The sequence below is a fragment of the Sphaerodactylus townsendi genome, linkage group LG04 (assembly GCF_021028975.2).
Source record: "Sphaerodactylus townsendi isolate TG3544 linkage group LG04, MPM_Stown_v2.3, whole genome shotgun sequence".
Classification (NCBI taxonomy): domain Eukaryota; kingdom Metazoa; phylum Chordata; class Lepidosauria; order Squamata; family Sphaerodactylidae; genus Sphaerodactylus; species Sphaerodactylus townsendi.
Genome location: NC_059428.1, coordinates 127,258,409 through 127,279,584, shown reverse-complemented (window position 1 = coordinate 127,279,584; position 21,176 = coordinate 127,258,409). Strand labels below are relative to the sequence as shown.

The window sequence follows — 21,176 nt, the reverse complement described above, 5'->3', positions numbered from 1 at the left end:
TTATGAAGAGCAAACCGGGGAGGGGGAAACGTCAGCACCATCGGCATTTAGCAAGAGAAGAAATCTATCTCAACATCACACGAATGGCATTTTCATACTGGCCATGCGGAAGCTTAAAGACTCAAATGCTTCACCAGCCATTTGTTTCGCAGGATCCAGTGAGGGATTAAAGTTCATCTTAATCAACCGCTAAAGCAGAGAGGAAGCTCCGACCCTTGACACTAGCGAAACACGGCTACAGGGAACTTCCCAGGGTCTTGGCTTCGCCGGCAATCTAAGGAATTAAAAGAGATGCTTGGCATGGCAAGGTCGCAGATGAGTGGGCATCTTTGCAAGACACAGACAGGGGAAAAAAATCACTCCTTTGTTCTTGTAAGTCGCACATGGCTGTGCACCTTACACCCAGTTATTTTGGCTGAGCCTCCCTGGGGAAAAATCAGGGTATACAAAGTTAGAACGAAAAGGAAATCATTGCAGAAGGCAGTTTTTCCAGAGACTCTCCTGATGCGCAATACTCAACTATCAATGCCTTAACTAGGCATTTCTTTGCCAAGACTAGGTTCTAATTCTGTATATTTGCCTTCTGGTAAACCAAATGTAGATGAAGTTATAGAGTAATCGAAACCTCCAAGGGCACATCTTCTGGCATTTGAAATTCTCTTTCGTTTTCATTGTTCCCTTATTGAGCAAGTCCTTTTGAAACCTACTAGCTAGTTCAGGGGGAGGGAACCTGCGGCTCTCCAGATGTTCAGGAACTACAATTCCCATCAGCCTCTGTCAGCATGGCATGGCCAATTGAAGGCACAAGGCCGCTGAACAAACTATCTTTCTGGTAACTTGGTCATCCATTACCAATCTTCTTACCAATGAATCCTTGATTTGCTTCCAAAGAACTGTAGGGTTTTGTTTTTTTCAGGATAAAAAACCCGTTTAGTTGCCAAAGCAATGGTATCCACAAAATTTGTTACCCATTTCCCCACCACATCACTGAATTATTTGTCAGCTTTTTAAACTAATATCTATTATTGGGATACATGAGAAGAAACTCAAAGTTGCCATCTCCAGCCTGGGAAATTCCTGGAAATATGGAGCTGGTTCATGTGGAGGGGATGGTGGCCTGGAGAGGGATTTCATCTAAAAATCTATGGTATACCATAGAGTTTGCCATCTGAAGTGGCCATTTGCTCCACAGGATCCAATCTCCGATGCTTGGGGACCAGGAGAACTCTGGGCCCTACCTGGAAGTTGGCACGCATGGTGAAACTGTAAACAGGAAAAAATCAATATATAAATCACTTCATTCGGCATTTCTGGTGACTGACAGCTCACTGCTTTTTTAGCATACAAATGGCAGAAGAAGTCATGGAAGGAAGGAGCGTTGCTTTTCAAACTGAAATGTTTGACAGATGTAACAGCTTTTTGAAATAAAACCTGATGAAATCTCAAACAGGAAAAAAAAAAAAGACACCCTCTATCTCCGCAATACACGAGAGATTACATTTCAACAGGCCAGGTTTACTATCCTTGAGGCACGATGCAGATTTGGGCTTTATTTATTTATTTCCCTCAGCATGCTGTTTTTGAAATAAAATAAATACCAATGGAAACTTCTACTACGGCGTTTTATTGACATCTCCGTCCTGCTGCTCTGGATGAGAGGACAAGACTGAAGCAAGGATTACTTGTTGCCAAAACCTAAAAGCAATTTCAAAGCCTGTTACTGGGAAGCAGGGCACCGGAAATTCCCGATTCCACCCCTAGCATCTGAAACAAAGTTAGAGGCAGGGCTGAGGGCCAAACCAGATATGATGGTATCCTTGTGGCTGCCCCGAGGATGCCACCATCCTTTTAAAGTCACTTGAAATGCTGCAAGAATTGTGCCCAAAGAACGGCAGGCTGAGGTGCTCGTTCCCCGACCCAAACTGCCTTATCAATTGCCACAAAGACTGCCCCACTTAGAAAGGCACAGAGGAACAAGACCATCAATTCTGTAAGCCCTCACAATATTTTTTAAACAACTTGAAAACGGCAGCACCGTCCTCAAAGGCAGCCACGAGGACACCGTCACGTCTGGTTTCGCCCTCAGAATCTGCTCAGTTCGTACGCTGGCACCCTTCGCAGGTAATTGTGAGCGCAGAGTTTGTCAAACGTTACAATCAAGAGTGGTGATGCTCCCTGTGTAGTGTGAAGTGGGGGAATGTGCATGTTTGCCTTGCAGACCCAAAATGTCAGTATGTGTAGACACAAACCCAGTGGTCAGCTTGTGTGGATCAAAGCTGTGTGAGTGTGGTAAACCTTTTGTATACACCTGCTTATACAACAGGATGAACAACATCGTGCACACTCCTGGTATGCTTGAATGTAAATTCTGAAAAAAATACCTGAAAAGAAGGAGGCGGCGGAGGCAGCAATGGAGACCAAGCACATATTTGAGATCGAAAATACACATAATCTCAAACACACTGTAAATCTCCTCTCATGTTATTTCTTGGTATCCCCTACTGTGAGAGCAACATGTTATGGCTTTTGTGTGGGTGGTGGGGAGTTCTGTTCTACTGATAGAAACTTTAGTCAGGATACAACCCAGGTTCAGCTGTCAAATGGTTCTGAAAAGCTAAGGATATGCCATTGTACGGAGACTATATCATAAGTCTATACGATTGCGGAACTATCAGGCATTTGGCTGGTTCTGACCATCATCTTAATCATTTTATGTACTTTTCCTGGGTGAAACACTTAATTTATTCATTTATCCCCCCCCCCTTTTTTTTTTTTGCTCCACAACAGGATCCAAGCCAGCATGCACTGTTTTCCTTTTTATCCTCACAACATCTTCGTAGGGTAAGGTAGGCTAAGTATGTGTGACTGGCCTGAAGTCGCTGCGTGAGTTTCCAGGCAACGATGGGGATTCAAACGCGGGTCTCCCGGTTCCTATTCTGACACTCTAACCATTACACAGCGCTGCTTCTTTTAAAATGTGTTTAACATTCTATGTTGGAACAGCTAAGTTATCTGCGTGGAGAGGCACAATCAAAGATTCTGGGGTTGGGGGTGGGACATTAGAATATGGAAAAAAGGAATGAGTCATCTGGAGGAGGCATTAGGAAAAACCCTTAATTTGGAGCAATTAATTACGAGAGGAAGACAGAGCAATGAATGCAATGTACGATACTGGGAGAGGAGGGTGAATTTGGAGTACATGAGAGGGAAAGGAGAGGGGGGGAAATCTAATTTTAGAAGAAATAAAATGGGGGAAATATTTTTGTGTTAAATTTTCTGTCAAAATCAACCTGACTTAAGAAAGATTGCCTGCTGTGTAAATACCTACTGGGAGTAAAAAGTCTCCTACACTGACACACCCTAAAGATTCTCCCTTCCCAATGCAATCTCATTCTCCCAGGAGCTGATACAAGGGAATGCAGGACAGGATTGGTACCCAGGGAGTTAGCCTGAGCGGGTCAGCTCTTGCTTCACCCCTGGTCCTGGCCCCGAAACCTCCATTACCGCTGTCTGCATTGCGGACTGAAAACAAAAGATTTATTTCCACTCCGCCGCAAGGGCTACAGGCCCCTTCCAGAGGAAACAAGATTCCGAATCGAAGTCCCATTTGTTAACTTCTGGATCAAAGTCCTCACTACAGTGCGATATTTCACACAAAGCCACAAACTATGCGATTACGCTGCAAAACGGCATTGGGAGAGCTCCAGTGAGCAATTTTCTTTTCTTTTTTTTGTGGGCTTGCTGCTGACAAACAGAACTAGAGTTCCTCGTCTGGAAATATAAACGAGCCACCACTTAAGAGCCTGGGTGTCAAGTGCAATCCTCTTGGGGAACTTCTTCTCACCCATCCCTCCCTACAGATGGAAAGGGAAGCCTGGAGAGCCCTGATCCAGGAGAGTTAGGGGGAGGTCCTGGAAGATGGCTGAGCTGCACCCACTCGGGTTGCCAGCTCCAAGTTGGGAAATTCCTGCAGATTTGAGGATGGAGTTTCAGAAACGGAGCAGCAGAGTATAATGTCGCAGTCTCCAAGCAGCCATTTGCTCCCTGATCTCTGCCAATCAGTTGTAATCCCAGCAGATCTCCATGCCTCACCTGCAGTTGACTTGGATGGCCCCAGGCTAGCCTGATTTCATCACGTCTCAGAACAGTGGTTCTCAACCTGGGGGTCGGGACCCCTTTGGGGGTCGAGCGACCCTTTCGCAGGGGTTGCCTAAGACTCTCTGCATCAGTGTTCTCCATCTGTAAAATGGATAAATGTTAGGGTTGGGGGTCACCCCAACATGAGGAACTGTATTAAAGGGTCGCAGCATTAGGAAGGTTGAGAACCACTGTCTCAGAAGCTCAGCCCTAGCTAGTATTCAGATGGGAGACCTCCGAGGAATACCAGCGGTGTGTCACAGGGGCAGGCAATGGCAAATCGCCTCAAATATCTCTTGCCTCGAAAACATTATGTGGCAACCCCCCCCCCCAAAAAAACCTGTAATTTGGTCGATCTTTTAGAAAAGGAGCATCAGAAGATGGACATTATGAGGAGACAAGAATGGGGTGCTTAGTCCTTTGGGGCCCTGTAGCTGTTGTTTTTATTTTGTTTTGATCAAAATCAACCCCCAAAAAGAAGTGTGGCCCTTATTCCTTATTCCTTCCTATCAAAGCAATTCAACAGTGGAGTGGGCTTATGTCATAACCATTGTTTATTGTTCATGGTTTATGTAGATGGGAATGTTAGTGTTAATGTTAGTATTAATGTTAGTATTTAAAAAAACTCCTTGGCTGAGTTTTTGTTTTCCAGTATCTGCACTAACTTTCCTGGACTGTGTTTTAATCTTCTGATGAATAATTTCTTATAAAAAAAGGTGGAGGGGGGAAAAGAACACCCTTATTTTCAAGACTGTCTCACACCTAGAATACACTTAATTTTCACCAGGCTGTTTTCAATGTTGTGTGATAGCTGCATTGCTAAAAACCATTTTGAGTAGGATACACTAAGAAGCATCTCCGGGTATTTTTTTTTTTTTTTTTGCAATCTCTCTCTTCATTGGTTCATCATTCCGTTTTTTAAAAAGATAATTGATTCATTGAAATATCGGAGGCTTTATAAGCCCTGCTATGAAATGATGCTTAAGTATAAAACAGCTCGTGGATTTTACAAATGAGGAAGGCGTGGGTTCAATTTCTGAGAGAGAAAACAGCCAGTTTTTTGAACACCAAAAGGGTTAGTAACAAGCAGAGATATGACTGTCTCCCTTGTAAGAAGCATGATTTGAAAAAGGTAACACTTACAGGATAGCAAGTAAAATAAAACACAACAGACCCCCACCCTGTCTTAGCATATACTGGACCTAACCAAGATTTTGTCATGCCCACTAGGATGAGTGCAGCAAAAGAATTAGATTGTGAACCCAGTTACACTTGCTCTAAACCCCGAGTAGTGCAAAGAACCTTTCTCAGATCTGCATGCAAACTGCAATGCTGATAGGAATCCAGAAGCACATCTACATCCTGACTGTACAAACTGTTGTTATTCCACATGCATGCTGTTTTAGAGTGATTGCATGTAGATGTTTTCTCTTTCACTGAAGTTCAACACAGCACAAGCAATTTAGGCAGGTTGTAAAAGGTAGATCCTGTAACTTTGTGCAGGCTATCAGCTAGTAGAGAGCCAGCATGCTGTAGTGTTTAAGAGTGGCAGGCTCCAATCTTGTGAGCCAGGTTTGATTCCCAACCTCTTCTTCATGAAGCCTGTTGGGTGACCTTGTGGTAGTCACAGTTCTCTTTGAACTCATTCAGTCCTTCTACCTCACAGGGTGACTGTTGTGGGGAGGGAAGAAGAAGAGTTAGGATTTATACCTCACCTTTCTCTCCTGGTGAGAGAAAGGTGGCTTACAAGCTCCTTTCCCTTCCTCTCCCCACAACAGACAACTTGTGAGAAAGGTGGGGCTGAGAAAGTTCTGAAGAACTGTGACTAGCCTAGGGGTCTGCAACCCGCAGCTCCGGAGTCGGATGTGGCTCTTTCAGCCTTATGCTGCGGCTCTGCATGGCCTGGAGGTCAGAGTGTAGTGTGGACGTGTTCCTCGAGAGCAGCCACCATCCCCCCTCTGCCATCCCCACAGCAGCCATTCCCCCTCTGCCCTATGGAGCAGGCAGCTGCCTGCTCCATTGGGCAGAGGGGGTTTCCAAGCCTGGCGCCTCTGCCTCCCAGCGCTGGAAGGAAAGGTGAGTGGAGGGGCCGAACCCGAGGCGGCTCCGCTCTCCAGCTCGGTAGAGCTTCGGGGCCATGGAAAATTGGTCCCAATGGCTCTTTGGGTGGTAAAGGTTGCTGACCCCTGGACTAGCCCAAGGTCACCCAACAGGAATGTAGGAGTGCGGAAACACATCTAGTCCACCAGATAAGCCTCTGCCACTCAGGTGGAGGAGTGAGGAATCAAATCCAGTTCTCCAGATTAGAATCCATCTGCCCTTAGCCCCTACAGCATGCTGGGGAAGGTGATTATAAGCCACTCTGAGGGCCTTTCCCCACTTACCAATTGTTGCGGGCCAATCTGGCAAAATGACCCGGGGTTCTGCAGCGCTCCCCACGGCACCAGCGACGGCAACGCAGCCACCCTGATTCTGGTGCTCTTCCGCTCCCTTAGCGCGTGTCATTTTTGGACCTGGTCGGAAGAGCAACATTTTCGAGTACCCTGCGCCAAGCGCGGGGTTATGGGGAACATCGGCAGATATTAGTGCGCTGCAAGGAATGAGCCAATCAGAAGCCAGAACAGGAGGTGGACAAAACACGACAGGCGACATTATGATGACGTGTGCACGTGTCGACGACAAAAAAAAGAGTCCGACCTCTAAAATGGCGCGCCAGTCAATCAAAACAGAGACCCGCCCTCTGATGGCTGCAATCACTGCGGAACACGTGCTCTTGGGGAACGCTGCAATTCTGACCCTGCGTTCTTTAGCGAAGATTTCCCGAAGAGCAACATGATGTGGGGAACAACTTCTCTGTGTTCAAAAGCTGCGGAGTCTAACAAACGTGGGGTGGACGCCCTTTGGCCCACAACAATTGGTAAGTGGGAAACGGCCCTGAGACTCCAAAGGTAGAGAAAAGAAGGGTACAAAAACTAACTTTTCTCCTCCTCTTTTTCTAGTAGTGCTCTAATCTAATACAATTGTGCTCAGGGCACTAACTAAATATGACACTCCAGGCCAAACTACACGTTATACTTTACACAAGCTCCCTATGGGAACTTGCAGGCATCGTTTCCAGTGACAACTCCTGAGTAAGACTGCAATAGGTATAGCTTTCCAATGAGGCAAATGAATCCCTCATGCCCCTGGGCTGTTTTAGTTCCCAAAAACAGTGAGAGGGGGAGAGAGTCTCCTTCACACACCCCACACTCTCTATCCCAACTACCCCCCGCTGCAGTTTTACATAGCTTAGCCCAATTTCAGCCCCACGTGGAAAATTCAGACAATCAAGAGAATCACATACACTGTAGACTGCCAGCAGAAATCAAGAATGTTTCAAAAACAATTATTGATAGCTCTCACATTGGATTTCGTCACTTCTTTTTTCATTATTATTTTGGCATACATTCATGCAGGCGAACAATGCGCTGTGTGAACCAGAAGCTCTCTTGTTGCACTGACCTCTGATCTGCAACAATACCAAATGGAACTCAGAGAATGTATAAATTGATGCAGCTGACATCCATGAGCTATCAGCTCAAGTTATATTCTTCAGGAGAACAATGGGACTGCATTCATTTGTCATGAACAACTCAGATAGTTTAGTGATGAAACAGGCCTGTTTTCTTTCAGGGTTCGCACATCAATTTATTCCTGGCTTAGAATCCCAGTTGATTGAGGTTACAGCAAAGGGATGCAGAAGGAGGTCATGAAATGAAGTTGGATGCATTTTCATCACAATTAAACCAATTTGTTAGTGACATCTGTATACATTCCTACCATATGTAAAAAAAACTATCCCATATAACGTAAAAACTAGTTTCAGGGACTTTTCAATAAGAACCTATAAATCTGGAACTGGTTTGCAGGGTTACAGATTCCTGGGCATTTGACCGAAGAATGGTACACTTCCTGTATCCGGGATGGGTGTCCTCTTCCACTGAGCATGGAGCTTCTGGAGGGACACACATGAAGCAGTGAGGGAGGGAGGGGTTCAGTTGCATCAACCCTGCTGATCAATGGGGTGACAGATGTCACAGCTCCTGGACAATACCAACTTGAATCTCAAAGTATGAGCATTCGTGACCTTCCCAATCCAATGAGAATGGGTCATAAGTAAGCCTCACAGGAAGCAAGAGACTACTCCACAGAGACGTGATGGAATCAGATTTTCATGCGCTGAGACTGATCTATTCCAACACATCACATTTTGAAGTAGGAAATCTCAACATACCATGTGGTCATTTGCATTGTCCTTTTCCACTGAGATTTCCCTGAATCAACAACTGAAAGCAGCAGAGGGAACACTTTGTATTTGTGAAGAAAGAGGCTGGTTCCCTGACTATAATGGAGACTATAATCTCTGGGGAGAATTTTTGCAACAGACACAACAGAAGCCACATCAAATCAAGAATAGCCTGGTACCTTCAGGGAATACACTGGGGAGTTCATCAGTTCATGCCATTTGCCTGGTACTAGATGCCTACAGAACAGAAGCCAGGATTCAACAAGCACAGATTACACAAATTCAGTCAATTTACTCTTGACCGAAATTTCATTTATGGTTCGCTGCCAACATGTTTAGGATTATTGGGTTGGATCCACTTAATCATGAAGGGAATCAGTTCATGAAATTACGTCTCTTCCTAGGGCAGCCTTCTGAGCTCGTTTGAAAAACTGTTCCTCAAGATCAGTAGACTTCAGAGCGCAATCCAGACTGGAGGAGCAGGATGACGAATGCAAGAAAGAAGACTCCGTATAAAACGTCCCCCACCCCCATGTTTTCGGTCCATTCATGAGAAGGGAGGTGGGTAATTTCTGCTGACTCATGCTTGAGTGGCAGTCCCATTCTGTTCTCAAACTTTCAGGGGGCTGCAAGGGGAAGGAGAGATCTATTTCAAAAGGTGTTCAGTACACAGTTCATTGGTTCCAACCAACTCCTACTAATACATAACATTTTATGATGTTTCATAAGCAATGGTTCAGCAACTGCAAGCAACTAGATTCAAGTCCTCAGGGTATCAGCTTTCAAGAGTCAAAAGTCCTGCCATTAGTCACAAGTCATATGGGTCAATTAGCACCTGGAGTGAGATAAGAGTCTTACGGCCCTCACATGCCTCCTTTGCCCTATACAAGGTGGTTACAGTGTACATTAGGCATAATGGGCCTAAATGGTGCCAAGGGGCACGACCAGCTCCCCGTGCTCCCCCAGCCTGGCTTCTTGTGCCCCACTTACGGGAGCCAGCAGGGAGCCTGGGAAAGGGTGGGGCTCAGGAGGGCAGGGCTCACGTGCCTGGGTGCCCACCACCAAGCCCCACCCCATGGCACCATGGCGGCATGCCAGCTCCTACCCTCTCCAGCTTCACTGGAGGGGGTAAGAACCAACTCAGCCAGCGAGCAGCACCCCCGGCATGGTGGGAGCCACCAGGAGCCAGCTGGGCGTGGGGACCCAGCCGGTGCCCCTAGTGACAACACAGTGTGTGCCCGGGGACATGGGTTACCCCATGTCCCCATGGGTGGTTCACCCCTGACATCTTTGCATCCCTTCTTTGCAACACCCCCTCCCGCGCCTTCTAAAGTGGAATATAAGCACTCAGGGATATACATTCCAGCTTGTGTTTGACAAAAGATACTTTGACTCTCAAAAGCTTATACACCGAAAATCCTGTCCGTCTCTTAACATGTTACGGGACTCAAATTTAGCCTTTCAACTGCAGAACAACACAACCACACTGAAACTATCCACACTGCAAATGAAGGGGGTAGATGGTGTCTGTTCTCATGAAAGTCTTCTCTGCAAGATTAAAACTGAAAATTCAGGTTCTGCTCAGGGAACAGTTTACCCCATGAAATATAGAACATGCTAATCTCTCTCCTGCCCCAAACCAAATTTCAGCTTAATTTTAGAGGAAGTAGAATTGTGTACTTAAAAAGTTGTCAAATGTAAATGGGTCACTGTTTTCATATCTTAAACATCTGTTGTTTATATCCAAGAAAGCACACTAGGGGCAAAGAAATTAATTCCCCAATTGCTGTCAACCGAGTTAGGGAACAGCAATAAACAGCTTACTGTAAAGCCGCTAGCTACAATAAAACTGCTGTCAATAAAGAGCGGCTGATATGGTTTTGCTGTGCCAGAAAAATACATCCTTTGAAAATGAAAATCTGAAATGGTAACTAGAAGAGTTTTCCTTGTCCCTATACACAAAGGAACTATATCGCAAAACTTTGATAGCACCGAACTCGACACATCTTTATTTTTCTCCTCTGAGCGCGATACGGTTTTAAAAAGTTATACATAGCACATCAGTGGCAAAACATGCCCTAATGATTCATACACACACACACATAGACACAAGATCCACAAGCACAAAAAAATACAGTGAGTTAAAGGGAAGAGGGGAATGAACAAAAAGTGAGACAGTTCTTGGGGCTGTAACCAAATGTCTCTCCCTGCAGAAATATGCCCAGTTCTAACTTTGCATTTCCACTGCTGCTATTGAAAAACGTTAATACCGCTTAAGGTTATGTTCTGATTTTCTGTTACAATCCGCTGTTCTCACCTGCTTTTCTCTACCTTTCCCCGCCCTCCCATGGAACATCTTTCCAGCTCAGGTTTTCTATAAGTCTCAGCGTGAAGAGGGATTTGTTTAGAAAGCTGAACAAAATCTGTAAACTTTTATTAAAAGATGTATGGCAACAGAAGGTGTGTGCGTAATACATTTTCACAGTCGTTCTAAGTCCTTTCTTTAGTTATGCACATACAGATATGTAACCAAATGCAGGCTTATGTTATCAGCCCCCCACTCCCCCGGCAATAAACACCACTTTTCACAGATAAGCAAAATCAAAGCATTTTAAGTAAAAACGTGTTACCCAAATAGTTCAGATCAAACACCCCTCTTTCACCAGCTGTTTGCACCACGAGTGCTGCTACTTGCATCTAGTTTTATGAGGACGCTTAACAGAAGTGTTGGTGTTTTTTATAGGAAATATAAGGAAATAAATCACACCACAACAAGCCACCTGGGATGTGACTATGTTTTCTTCAGTTATCCACAGAACTGGCTTGTTGTGGTTTTCTGTAATGCTCGCGGGAGCCCTGATGAACGCTGTAGATATTTCACCACTGCCTCCTCTGATATTTAAGAGTACACCTTATCCAGTTTTATGGCAGACATCTTGGCCCAGATTTGGGCACGTGCCTATAAAAGGTACTGGGAGTGCAAAAGTAATTAACACAGCTCACAAAAAAACTGCTGCTCCGTTCTGGGACACACCTTGGGAGCAAAGGCTTCAAAGTAGCAGAATTGGTCAGAATTCCCACCCGGAACACTAGAGGCTTTGTTTCTTCATGGACCTAGTTCTGCCATCTGGATGGAGAAGTCTCATCCCATGGTTCTATTTGAGAAGTACTAAACTTGGCACAGAAAAAGGGCGCAGGGGGATAAATCCCAAACCTGGCCATCCTTTCCCAGTTATTTTCTGGAACCTCCTAACTTCTTTTGATGCCAGGTCAAAGATGGCTGCTCAAAGGGGACAGAATTTCCATCAACTATCTGGCTTGAAAGAGGGGAGGGATGGGCAAACACATTTGTGAGTACTGACAGGTAATATTTAGCGGTATGACACCTCTTCAAGAAGTCATGACTATCTTTTCAGCTGAGGAGCCATCTTATGCCCAGCAACATAACTGTGCACCATTTCTATGCAAATGTGTCTTGTGAACGTCATGTTCATCCATGAGTGGCGTGCACAAAGTTTTCAACATTTGTCTCCGAGATTTCCTGCCCCACAGGTAATTATGTCCTTCTGCACAACCCCCTTAAACTTGTCTACATTTATCGGCCACTCCTAAATACTACTGCCAGCATATCTCCAAGTAATATACCCATAACAATGATGGAACACCTGTTTTATGATACAGATTTGGCTACAGTGATAAATATTCCTTTTCCCTAAGCATCTCTTGGCAGTGTAACAAATCTTAGGGACTACTGCATCGATCCCACTGATTATCTGGGGTAAAGGACAGACCAGACTTATTAAAGAGGCTTAATGCTTTATGAGAGCAACAGTTAATGGATCAAGAAAGCTGCTGAGGTTACCCAGCAGAAACCATTTCCAGCTGCTGTAAGGTAAGATCATTTTTTTAAAAAAGGATTTGGGGATGTAAAGCTCAAAGAATTCAAACTCAGTAAATCCTTTACTAGGCATAAGCACTACTGAAAGGATCTTGAAATTTAACAGTTTGGAAAAGCCAACAGAGCAATCCTAAGCAGAGTTACACAATTCTAAGTCCACTGATTCCAACAGACATAGAACAGGGCTACTCTGCTTGGGACATTACTGTGAACAGTACCGTTTCCTTTAATATGATGATTTTGTTCAACGCATCATTGAACTTACCGGGGGGGGGGGGGGGGGGGGGGGGGGCGCACTTTTGTTTGTTGCATTTTGCATTTAAAAGAAACATTTTAGAAAGCTGATTTTGAAATGCTCTGTTATTTCACAGAGCCAACCCAACCATTTTGTAAGGAAGACAAGAAGAATATAATTCAGGAGTCCACTGGCGTATATCCCATTAAAATGAAGCGTGGTGCCCTTCGGCAGAGCTCGCCCAAGAAACTTTCCATTGGATTAAGTCGTTATAGTTCACAAAACAGTGTCAAACATAGAAGCTCTCTGCAGAACAACTCCCAACACAACAACCTCAAAACACATTGAGCTGCTTAGCCATTTTGACATTCACTGGACACTATTCATAGGACAAGCACCCCACTAAACTGAACAGAAACTGTGTGAGAGTCTTTTGATCCACTTCAGTGGAGTTTGTGTATGAGAACTTCCTCATGTGTTTATGCCCACCATGTGACTTCAGCATGCCTCAAAAGATAACTGTTCTGGCCAAACACTTTTCTTTAAAAAAAAAAAAAACACTTCAACCCTCTCTACTCTTTGACACCACCACCACCCCACCGGACATATGTGTCTTCTCGAGAATTCCCCAATGAGTGTACTTGGGCTGTAGTTTTAATGGATGTGCCTTAACAGTGGGTGACAAACAACAGGACAAGGGGTACACATTTCTCCATGTTTCTCGACACAATAATGGCAGAAGAAAATGTTGTTTCTGTCATCAGCACCATGTTTCCAAAACTGGGCATGTGTTTTTATGGGTCCAGGTTTCCCCATGTTAATGAAAATGTGTTTCAGTCATAAGTTGCTCACAGGCCAGAGAATACAAGTGCCTCTTTCATCACCAAGCGTTGGCCAATATCTGCAGTCATCTTTCCACTTGATTTCCCTGCTGGTATCAAAGTGAAACAAACACAGCTCCACTGGCTCAGATAACCCTGGGCCATCTCGGAACGAAATAATCCTGTGCTTTCTGAAAGCCTCCCATTTTATCTGGGTAACTGAATGCCATCCAAACTATTTTGGATATTATACATCCTCCCTACTGATTTTAACTCCAACTCACCATGATTCATAAAAATTAGCACATCCACACCAAGATTTGCAAGGCTAGTTAAAAATAAGTATATCTATAGCATTCTGTCTCCCTCCTCCTTCATGTTCTCGCTCACACACTAAACAGTAAGATTTATGGGCAAACATTGTATTTGCATCTCCCCACCCTCCACCATCCGCTCTCTTGAGTGATGCTGACATACATGTTCAGCCAGGTAGATTTTCTTTTTTTGGCCTTTGCAATGTTATTCCGTGTTTGACACCTGAAAGAATGCAAGACTGATTCTCATAACAGAGCCCGCCAGAAAAATGATAACGGAAGGGGAACAGTCGCACTTAGCACCAAATCCGGGGGTCCTCAAAACTTGGGAAGGGCAGCCTCTGATTTTGAGTCCTGCTAGCTAGTTAAAGAGAGGCTTGACTTGGCCAGTGAGTTTTCCTTTTCTCATTAAGGGAGTGGAACTGAAGCTCACCAACCACTGCCAAATGTTACTCTGAGAGTGCTTTAAACTATTTATGAAGGGGCCCTTAATGTGGGAAAGATCTCCCCTTCGCCAGTGCCTTTTAACAAGCTGATGGAGAGTTCCGGGGGCACTTCCTTTGACAAGATACCTCCTCAGTGTGAGCTTTAGATTCAGTGCCTTATCAGTGAGATCCCCAAAAGTTACAGCTTTGGAGGAAAATTTCCCGGGATATCAGAACGGACATTCACCACCTTTAATGGAACAAGCCTATTACAGATCCCCCCCCCTCCCTCCGCCAATGGCTCGGTCATCCATCCAAACAAGCTCCCCTAACTCCAGAGGCTAGCATACCATACTGCTACATGTGCTTGCTGCTCAAAGCCTCAGACAACTGATGGAATGAAAACTAAGCGCTAAGGAATGGCTGCAAAAAAACAAAAAACCACACACACACGCACACACACACAGAGGCTTAACTACAGGTCGCTTCAGTACGACCATCATTAAATAAAAGGTTTCTTTGGCTGTAGCACCAGCTTGAACCTTCCCTCCCCCATTCCTTATCTACTGCAGGACTGGCAGCTGGCCAGCCCAACCCGTGCGGTGTCCTAGTGCCATCTACAGGTCCGTCCTGACATTCTAATTTAGTGGCAACAGACAAGCACCCAGTGAAATGAATTAGACAGCACCGTATTTAAATCTTTATTAGCAAGGTATTATTCGACTCAAAGGAAGGAGGGAGGGGGAACCCACCACCCTAACGTCGGATTTGGTTGCAACGCGAGGCTCCCCGGTATCCCGTGGCATATTTCACAGCTTCAAAATGAGTTATGGCAGATAGCTTGTGCATCACTAATATGAAAAAAAAAACATATATATTTACAATGGGTTGAGGGGATTCCTGCATAATTCATTTTTTAAAAAAATTATTATTCAAAGCAATGCATTCTTTTTGAAAGTGTACTTTGGCCATTTTTTTTAAAAAAAAGAAACACATGCAAATAAAACCCCTTCTCTAAGAAACACACAACTTTACTCCCGTACAACAAAAATCACTGCAGTTCCAAAAAAAAAGAGAAAGAGGACAGAAAGCTTTCCTGATCACTTGGTTATACCCTTGCCAACAGACTCTGTTCAACTCAAGCAGAAATGCCTTGCAGAAATCTCTCCAGGATAACAATCCCACCCACAACAACGACAAAAACCTTAACACAATGTTCCAAATCAGTTGGTGACAAACAAAAAAAAATGCAATTAAACCAGCCTCGTTCGAAACATCATCTTTTCTCTTTTTTTTCCCCCCACATCTGAAGGAACACAGGTCTGAAAACAGAAATCCCGAACCAGTCAATTGTGTTTTTTCATCGGACAAACCAAGCAACGATCTTCTTCAGTCAATCTCTACACCGAGATGCTTCGGGCAAGTTTTACACAATTCCCTTTCAGCTCTGAGTGAGTGTCCACGTGTGTGTGTGTGCGTGTGTGTGCATCTGGGTGCATAGGTGCGTGTGTGTGAGAGCATGTGATTCTTCCTTGGACAAAAAGAAAAAGAACCAGTGACCCATACAGTTTTGGACCATCATACCTGTTCTAAAAAATGCATAGTTTTGCCCCTCCCCACGAGAGACAGTGAAAGGGACGAGTATTTTCCCCCCCATCTCCATCCGTACTATAGCTAAGCTAAAATTACAGTGAAAGATAAAACATCCTAGCACTTTAATACTGGTTGACTGGACATTTGTAGGCAGTACTTACAGACCAGTAAAAGTGCTCATTTACCTGTCGGCCGTGCAAGGGGCCCTTTGCCTTGAAGCCTCCTTGGGAACTGCACTCTGAGGCACTGAAGTGATCTGAGCTAGTGGAAGAGCGTTTGGAAAGGGTGTCACAACCCCCAACAAAGGTGTTGTCCAAAGGGAGTTCTTGGATCACGTGATGCTTTTTCACCGAGACGGGAGTGTCAGGCTTCAGATGAAAAGCAGACTGCGGGGAGGCAGATTTGTAATGCTTAGCAAGGTCAGGGCTGTTGGGTTTAAAGGTGGTGGGCGGCGCGGCGCCCCAGTCAAATCTTCCTATACTTTGCTCCTCCAGCTCAGCTGGAAGGCTAATAGTCCCGTTGATAGGTTCGTGAACCACATCCTCCGGTTTGGACTCCTCAATGGTAACAAAATTCAACAGGGAACTCTTAGGGGACTTCCGTTTCTTCCGCTTCTTCTTCTTGTTCTGTTTGTTCTCCTGGTTGGGGGACATCCACTCGGCGCCTTGCTTGCTCCTCTGAGCCGCTTTGAACCTGGAGGCGTGGCGGCAGCGGACCAGGACGGTGACAAAGATCACCACGATGACCACCATGGCGCCCGCAACAATGGCGATCATGATGGTAAGGTAGTCCTCGTTTTGGTAGGGCTGGCTGCTGTCTCCAATGTTCCTGTCCAAGGGGGTTTCCATAGTCCTGCGGATCAAGTCGTTGATATACGTGGTGTTTCCAGCCGTGTCGTTGACGTACAAAAACATGAGGACCAGGGTATGCAGGGATTTAGGATAACCCAGGTCAGTGATGTTGATCACTAACCGATGCAGCCCCACATCAGTCGGAGTCGGCTTCTCTTCCAGGGTAATGTTACCCGTCATTGGGTCGATACGAAATAAACCTTTGTTGTTTCCACTGACAATGGTGTATTGAAGCTCGGCATTCATTCCCGTGTCGATGTCAACAGCAAATACTTCCGCTACCACGGATCCGGGGATAGCCGAAAGGGGCACCAGTTTGAAAGTAATGTTAGAAGACGGGGAAATGACCACAGGACTGTTGTCATTAACATCCATGACGTTTATAGTGACTTTTGCGGTCGATGAACGGGGCGGTTGCCCACCGTCGATGGCCTTGACGTCAAAGGTGTAGGAACTCTGCTGCTCTCGATCAAAAGACACGTTTGATTTTATAACTCCAGAGTAAGGATCCAGCACAAAGTTCTCATTGTCGTTCAGGATGGAAAGGGTCACAGCTTTATTCTCGCCTGCATCTGCGTCAGTGACTGTGATCACTCCCACGGTGCTGTACTTTGGTAAGTTCTCCGACACAAAGAACTGAAAATGGTTATGAGTGAATTTGGGACTGTTGTCGTTTTCGTCTAGTACCGTAACTATGACAGCGGCTTGGCTCTGCAGGGGCGGGGTGCCGTTGTCTCGTGCCGTAACCGTGAAAATGAACCTCTCCTGCTCTTCTCGGTCGAAGACTCGAGAGGCTGTCAAAACCCCCGTCCTTCTATCCAAATCAAAAAAGGAAGCATTGGGGCCAAGCTGATACACAATGTCTGCATTTTTCCCACTGTCCTCATCCGTGGCACTAATAGTGGTTAAGTACAGACCACGGCGGTTGTTTTCGGAAACTGACAGCTCAATTACCGGCTGGCTGAAAATTGGAGGGTTGTCATTTTCATCCTCGAGCTTAACTCTTACTAGGGCGGTCTGGTTCAGACTGGGCTTGCCGGAATCGGAGGCCACTATCTTAAAGCTGAATTCTTTGGTGCCCTCGTAGTCCAGCAAGGAAGAAGTCTCTAACAAGTACTGGTTATCATAGACAGCCTTCAAGTGGAATGGCACCTCTCTCTCAATGAAACAGATAACTTTGCCATTCACATCTGTGTCCTTATCTGAGACTGTAATTAGGGCAATCTTGGTATTGACAGGGTCTTTCTCAGATAAGTACACTGTGCCGTTGATGGGACTTATAATGTACCTGAGATCTATGTTTGGGGGGTTATCATTAACATCAGTCACGTTGATGGTAACTGTTGCCCGGGCAGGCGTGGAGCTGCCATCGCTTGCCAGCACCGTCACTTTGTGAATAGCAGTCTCCTCCCGGTCTAAGGGTCTCTGAACTGTAATCAGCCCAGTGGTGTTATTTAAAGCAAAGAGTCTTTTAGTTGCAGGAGCAACCTGGGCACCAAAAATATATCTGATCTCTGCATTGCTTCCTACGTCTGCATCTGTAGCATGAAGCTGGATGACGGAGGTCCCTATGGGGGCATTCTCGGGGATGTACACCTCCACCTGACCCTCTTTAAAAACCGGCCTGTTGTCATTGACATCACTTACTGTGACCTGGAGGATAGCCGTGCTGGATTTCTGGGGGGTTCCTCCGTCCTCAACTTTGATTTTCATTACATACGTGTCTTTCAGCTCCCTGTCCAGGTTTTGCTGGACAATCAGCTGTGGCCACTTCTCGCCTTCCGGAGTCTCCACTATATCCAGCCCAAAGACGCTCTGCCCGTTCAAAAGTTCGTAGTGCTGCACCCCGTTGAAGCCGGTATCGGGGTCCGTAGCCGAGGGTATGGGGAAGCGGCTGTTGATCAGAGTGTTTTCCGGGATGGAGATGTTGATGACCGGCGAAGGGAACATGGGGGCGTTGTCATTGGTATCCTTCACGATGATTTTGATCTTGATCAGCCGGAAAAAGTCGTTGGGGAGAATCACCACCTCCAGCTCGAAGAAGCACTCGTTCTCCTCCGCGTACGCGGCTCCGGCGCAGAGGCGCTCCCGGTCGATTCGGTTGGAGGTGGTGAAGATCTCCCCCGTCGTGCTGGACACTTTGACCAAAGGGGCATCCCCTGCTTTGGACACCAGTCTGTAGACAAGACTTGTACTGGTCCCTGTGGCAGAACTGATGTGAGAGATGTTCAAATCCTTTGGTATGTTCCCAATGGGCACGTTTTCCGGCAGCTCCTCCCGAATGGTGTAAATAAGTTCTTGGGCGAAGGCAGAATCCAGCCGAAGACAGGCAATGAGGGCAGCCAACAGGTAAAAATCCCTCAGGTCCATGATAAAGTGTTTATAGTTCCTTCTCTCCTCAGGATAGCAAGGGTTCCAAAAAGGTGTGTCGGCCGACTGGCAGGAGGAGAAGGCTCGCTGGATACATCCCACCGGAGTTCTTATTTCCAGACAGCCACTGTCAACACAACCACAGCGAGAGCAAGAAAAAACACAAGCATTATTATCTCATCCCAACCAACACCAGACGCAGCTGCCAAGTCATGCTCCACATTTCTGCAACACACAGCCGAGCATGTTCGCAAAGGCACAGCGGCCCCGCCACCTGCTTTTTCTTCCTCTCTCTCTCTCTCCCCCCACCCACCCCAATTCCTGGCTTGAACAAATCATTCCCCTCTGAGCATGAACCAGTCCACTGCCAGTCTCTGCAACGAGCAGGAAGGGGGAAAAAAATTAACTACTTGCAGGGCAGAGAGGGAAATGCAAATCCCCTTTCCCTCCCTCCAAACGGCTCTCCAGTGCAGCACAGAATATTTACTCCAGCCCTGCCAATGCTTTCCCGTGCAACTTTCCGTGAATTGCATCCTGAGCGTAATGCAAAGTGTCCTTCCCAGGATTAAACTGCCTAGTCGGATCCCCCCCCCCCCCGCTGCCCCTTTCCTCTGGATTCTGCGCTTGGCATCCCACGCTAGATCTAGCATGATGTCCGGTCCTGGATCGAGCACGATATCCAAGGATAGAATTTGTGCTCGACATCCCACATTAGGGCAGCACGACGGTAGAGAAGGAAGCATCCAGACCGCCTCTGCCTGCGTTTGCAGCAGTTCTGGGCCAGCGGCTCTCCCCATTCTTATCAACTCCCCAGCCAGGGAGTTCTCGGTTCTTCCAGGCAAAATGTCACCTTCTCCAGATGTTGCCCTGTGCCTGCTCGCGTGTTGGAGCCGGGGAGCTTCAACTTCAAAATAAACAGAAGACCGGGGCTGGGGGGGAGAAGGAGGCATCTAGAAACAAGTCCGAAGCGTGCAGGCAGATGTTTGCAAAGAGAAGCACAGGGGAGGATGCTGTGTTTAAAAAATGATATAGGGACTCGGGGAGAGAAGGGGCTGGGGGGAAGGAGGCATCTGGAACCAAGTCCGAAGCATGCAGGCAGATGTTTGCAAAGAAAAACACTGGGGAGGGGGATGTGAAGAAAAAATCCATTGATATTGGGAGGAGGGTCATTGGTTGAAGAAGGGGTGATGCAGCCGGGTGGGGGACCCAGAAGGAGCCCCCGTGCATCTATTTTGCTGTGTAGAGGGGAAAGGGAGACTTCTGGTGAGATGCTCTGGAAGCAAAGACTGGAGGGGGGGGGTCAGTTTGGTCCAAGCCCCGCTCTGCCATCCGCATTCAAAACCCAGGCGGCGAGGCGTCCGTGCCGGGTGCCGTTTGCCCTGATGCGGACAGGCAGGCAGGTGTAGGGGGATGCGGAGGCAGCCACCTCGACGCCCCCCCCCCCCCCAAAAAAGATGGAATGGCACAGATTCCCTCCTCCCATCCGAAAGGATCTGAAGGGATCTCCCCTCCCCATGCGCCCCCCAAGCCCAACTTTGCGCTCACCTCGCCCGCCGGGGAGAAGGGCTCCGTGCCAGCCGCCGACAGTGCCGCCGCCGTCGCCGCCACCCCGCGACGCATCCGGAGCCCGCTCCGGAGCCCTAGGCGAGGCGGCCGCCGCGGTCCCCCGGAGGCGAGCGCCCAAGTCCGGCGAAGCGAGCCGCGCTCCGGTCCAGGCAGGGCATCCTCGGCGCTTACGGGGAGACCCGCGGCTGCCCAGCCGGCCGGGGGTGGCGGCGGGTCAGGCTCCGCGCCTTCCTCGCTTTCCTCTCCGCCGCCGCCGCCGTCGTCCTCCAGCCGCCGCTCCCGGCGCTCATCCTCCGGCGGCTCCCCGGCTCGCTCCTCCCGCGGAACGGCGGCAGCTCCGCGCTCGGCGCCTCTCCGGCTCTGGACTGACGCCCGGGCTCGAACTCTCAAGAAGCCCAGCGGGAGGGCGGCCGCCGCGGCCCCGCCCCTCGCGTTCCCATTGGCCTCGCAGCCCGGCCGGCCGCCTGACGGGCTGGACGGCCCGTCGTTCAAGGCCGGGAGGCGGGACGGCGGCCGGCGCTCAGCCTGCCGCGGCACTGAACGGCTAATCGGGCTGCGGGCAGCGGCAGGAGAGGAGCGCGGAGCAGAGGCGCGCTCGGGCATCTTTTCTCGCCCCCCCCCTCCAGACCTTTGGAGGTCACCCCTCACCCCGCTTCTCCGGGGCCAGGAAAGGCGAGCGAG

At 47.4% G+C, this 21,176-nt stretch overlaps 1 protein-coding gene across 8 annotated transcripts in view; it reads right to left on the bottom strand.

Moving 5' to 3' along the window:
- PCDH9 (protocadherin 9) overlaps positions 1–20,843 on the bottom strand; it is a 959,062-nt gene extending 938,219 nt beyond the window's left edge. For 5 of the 8 annotated variants that reach the window (XM_048495436.1, XM_048495438.1, XM_048495437.1 and 2 more), the window contains exons 1-2: positions 20,475–20,843; positions 15,894–19,056 (exon numbers count right to left, since the gene is read on the bottom strand). In XM_048495436.1, coding sequence (XP_048351393.1) covers positions 15,894–18,929 — 3,036 coding nt within the window. In that variant the 5' untranslated portion in view covers positions 18,930–19,056; positions 20,475–20,843. Of the gene's footprint in view, positions 1–7,798; positions 9,049–14,802; positions 15,647–15,893; positions 19,057–20,474 lie in introns of those variants that run through there. The other 3 variants (XM_048495440.1, XM_048495441.1, XM_048495443.1) reach the window with 3 other exon arrangements.
- Positions 20,844–21,176: the final 333 nt, after the last annotated feature.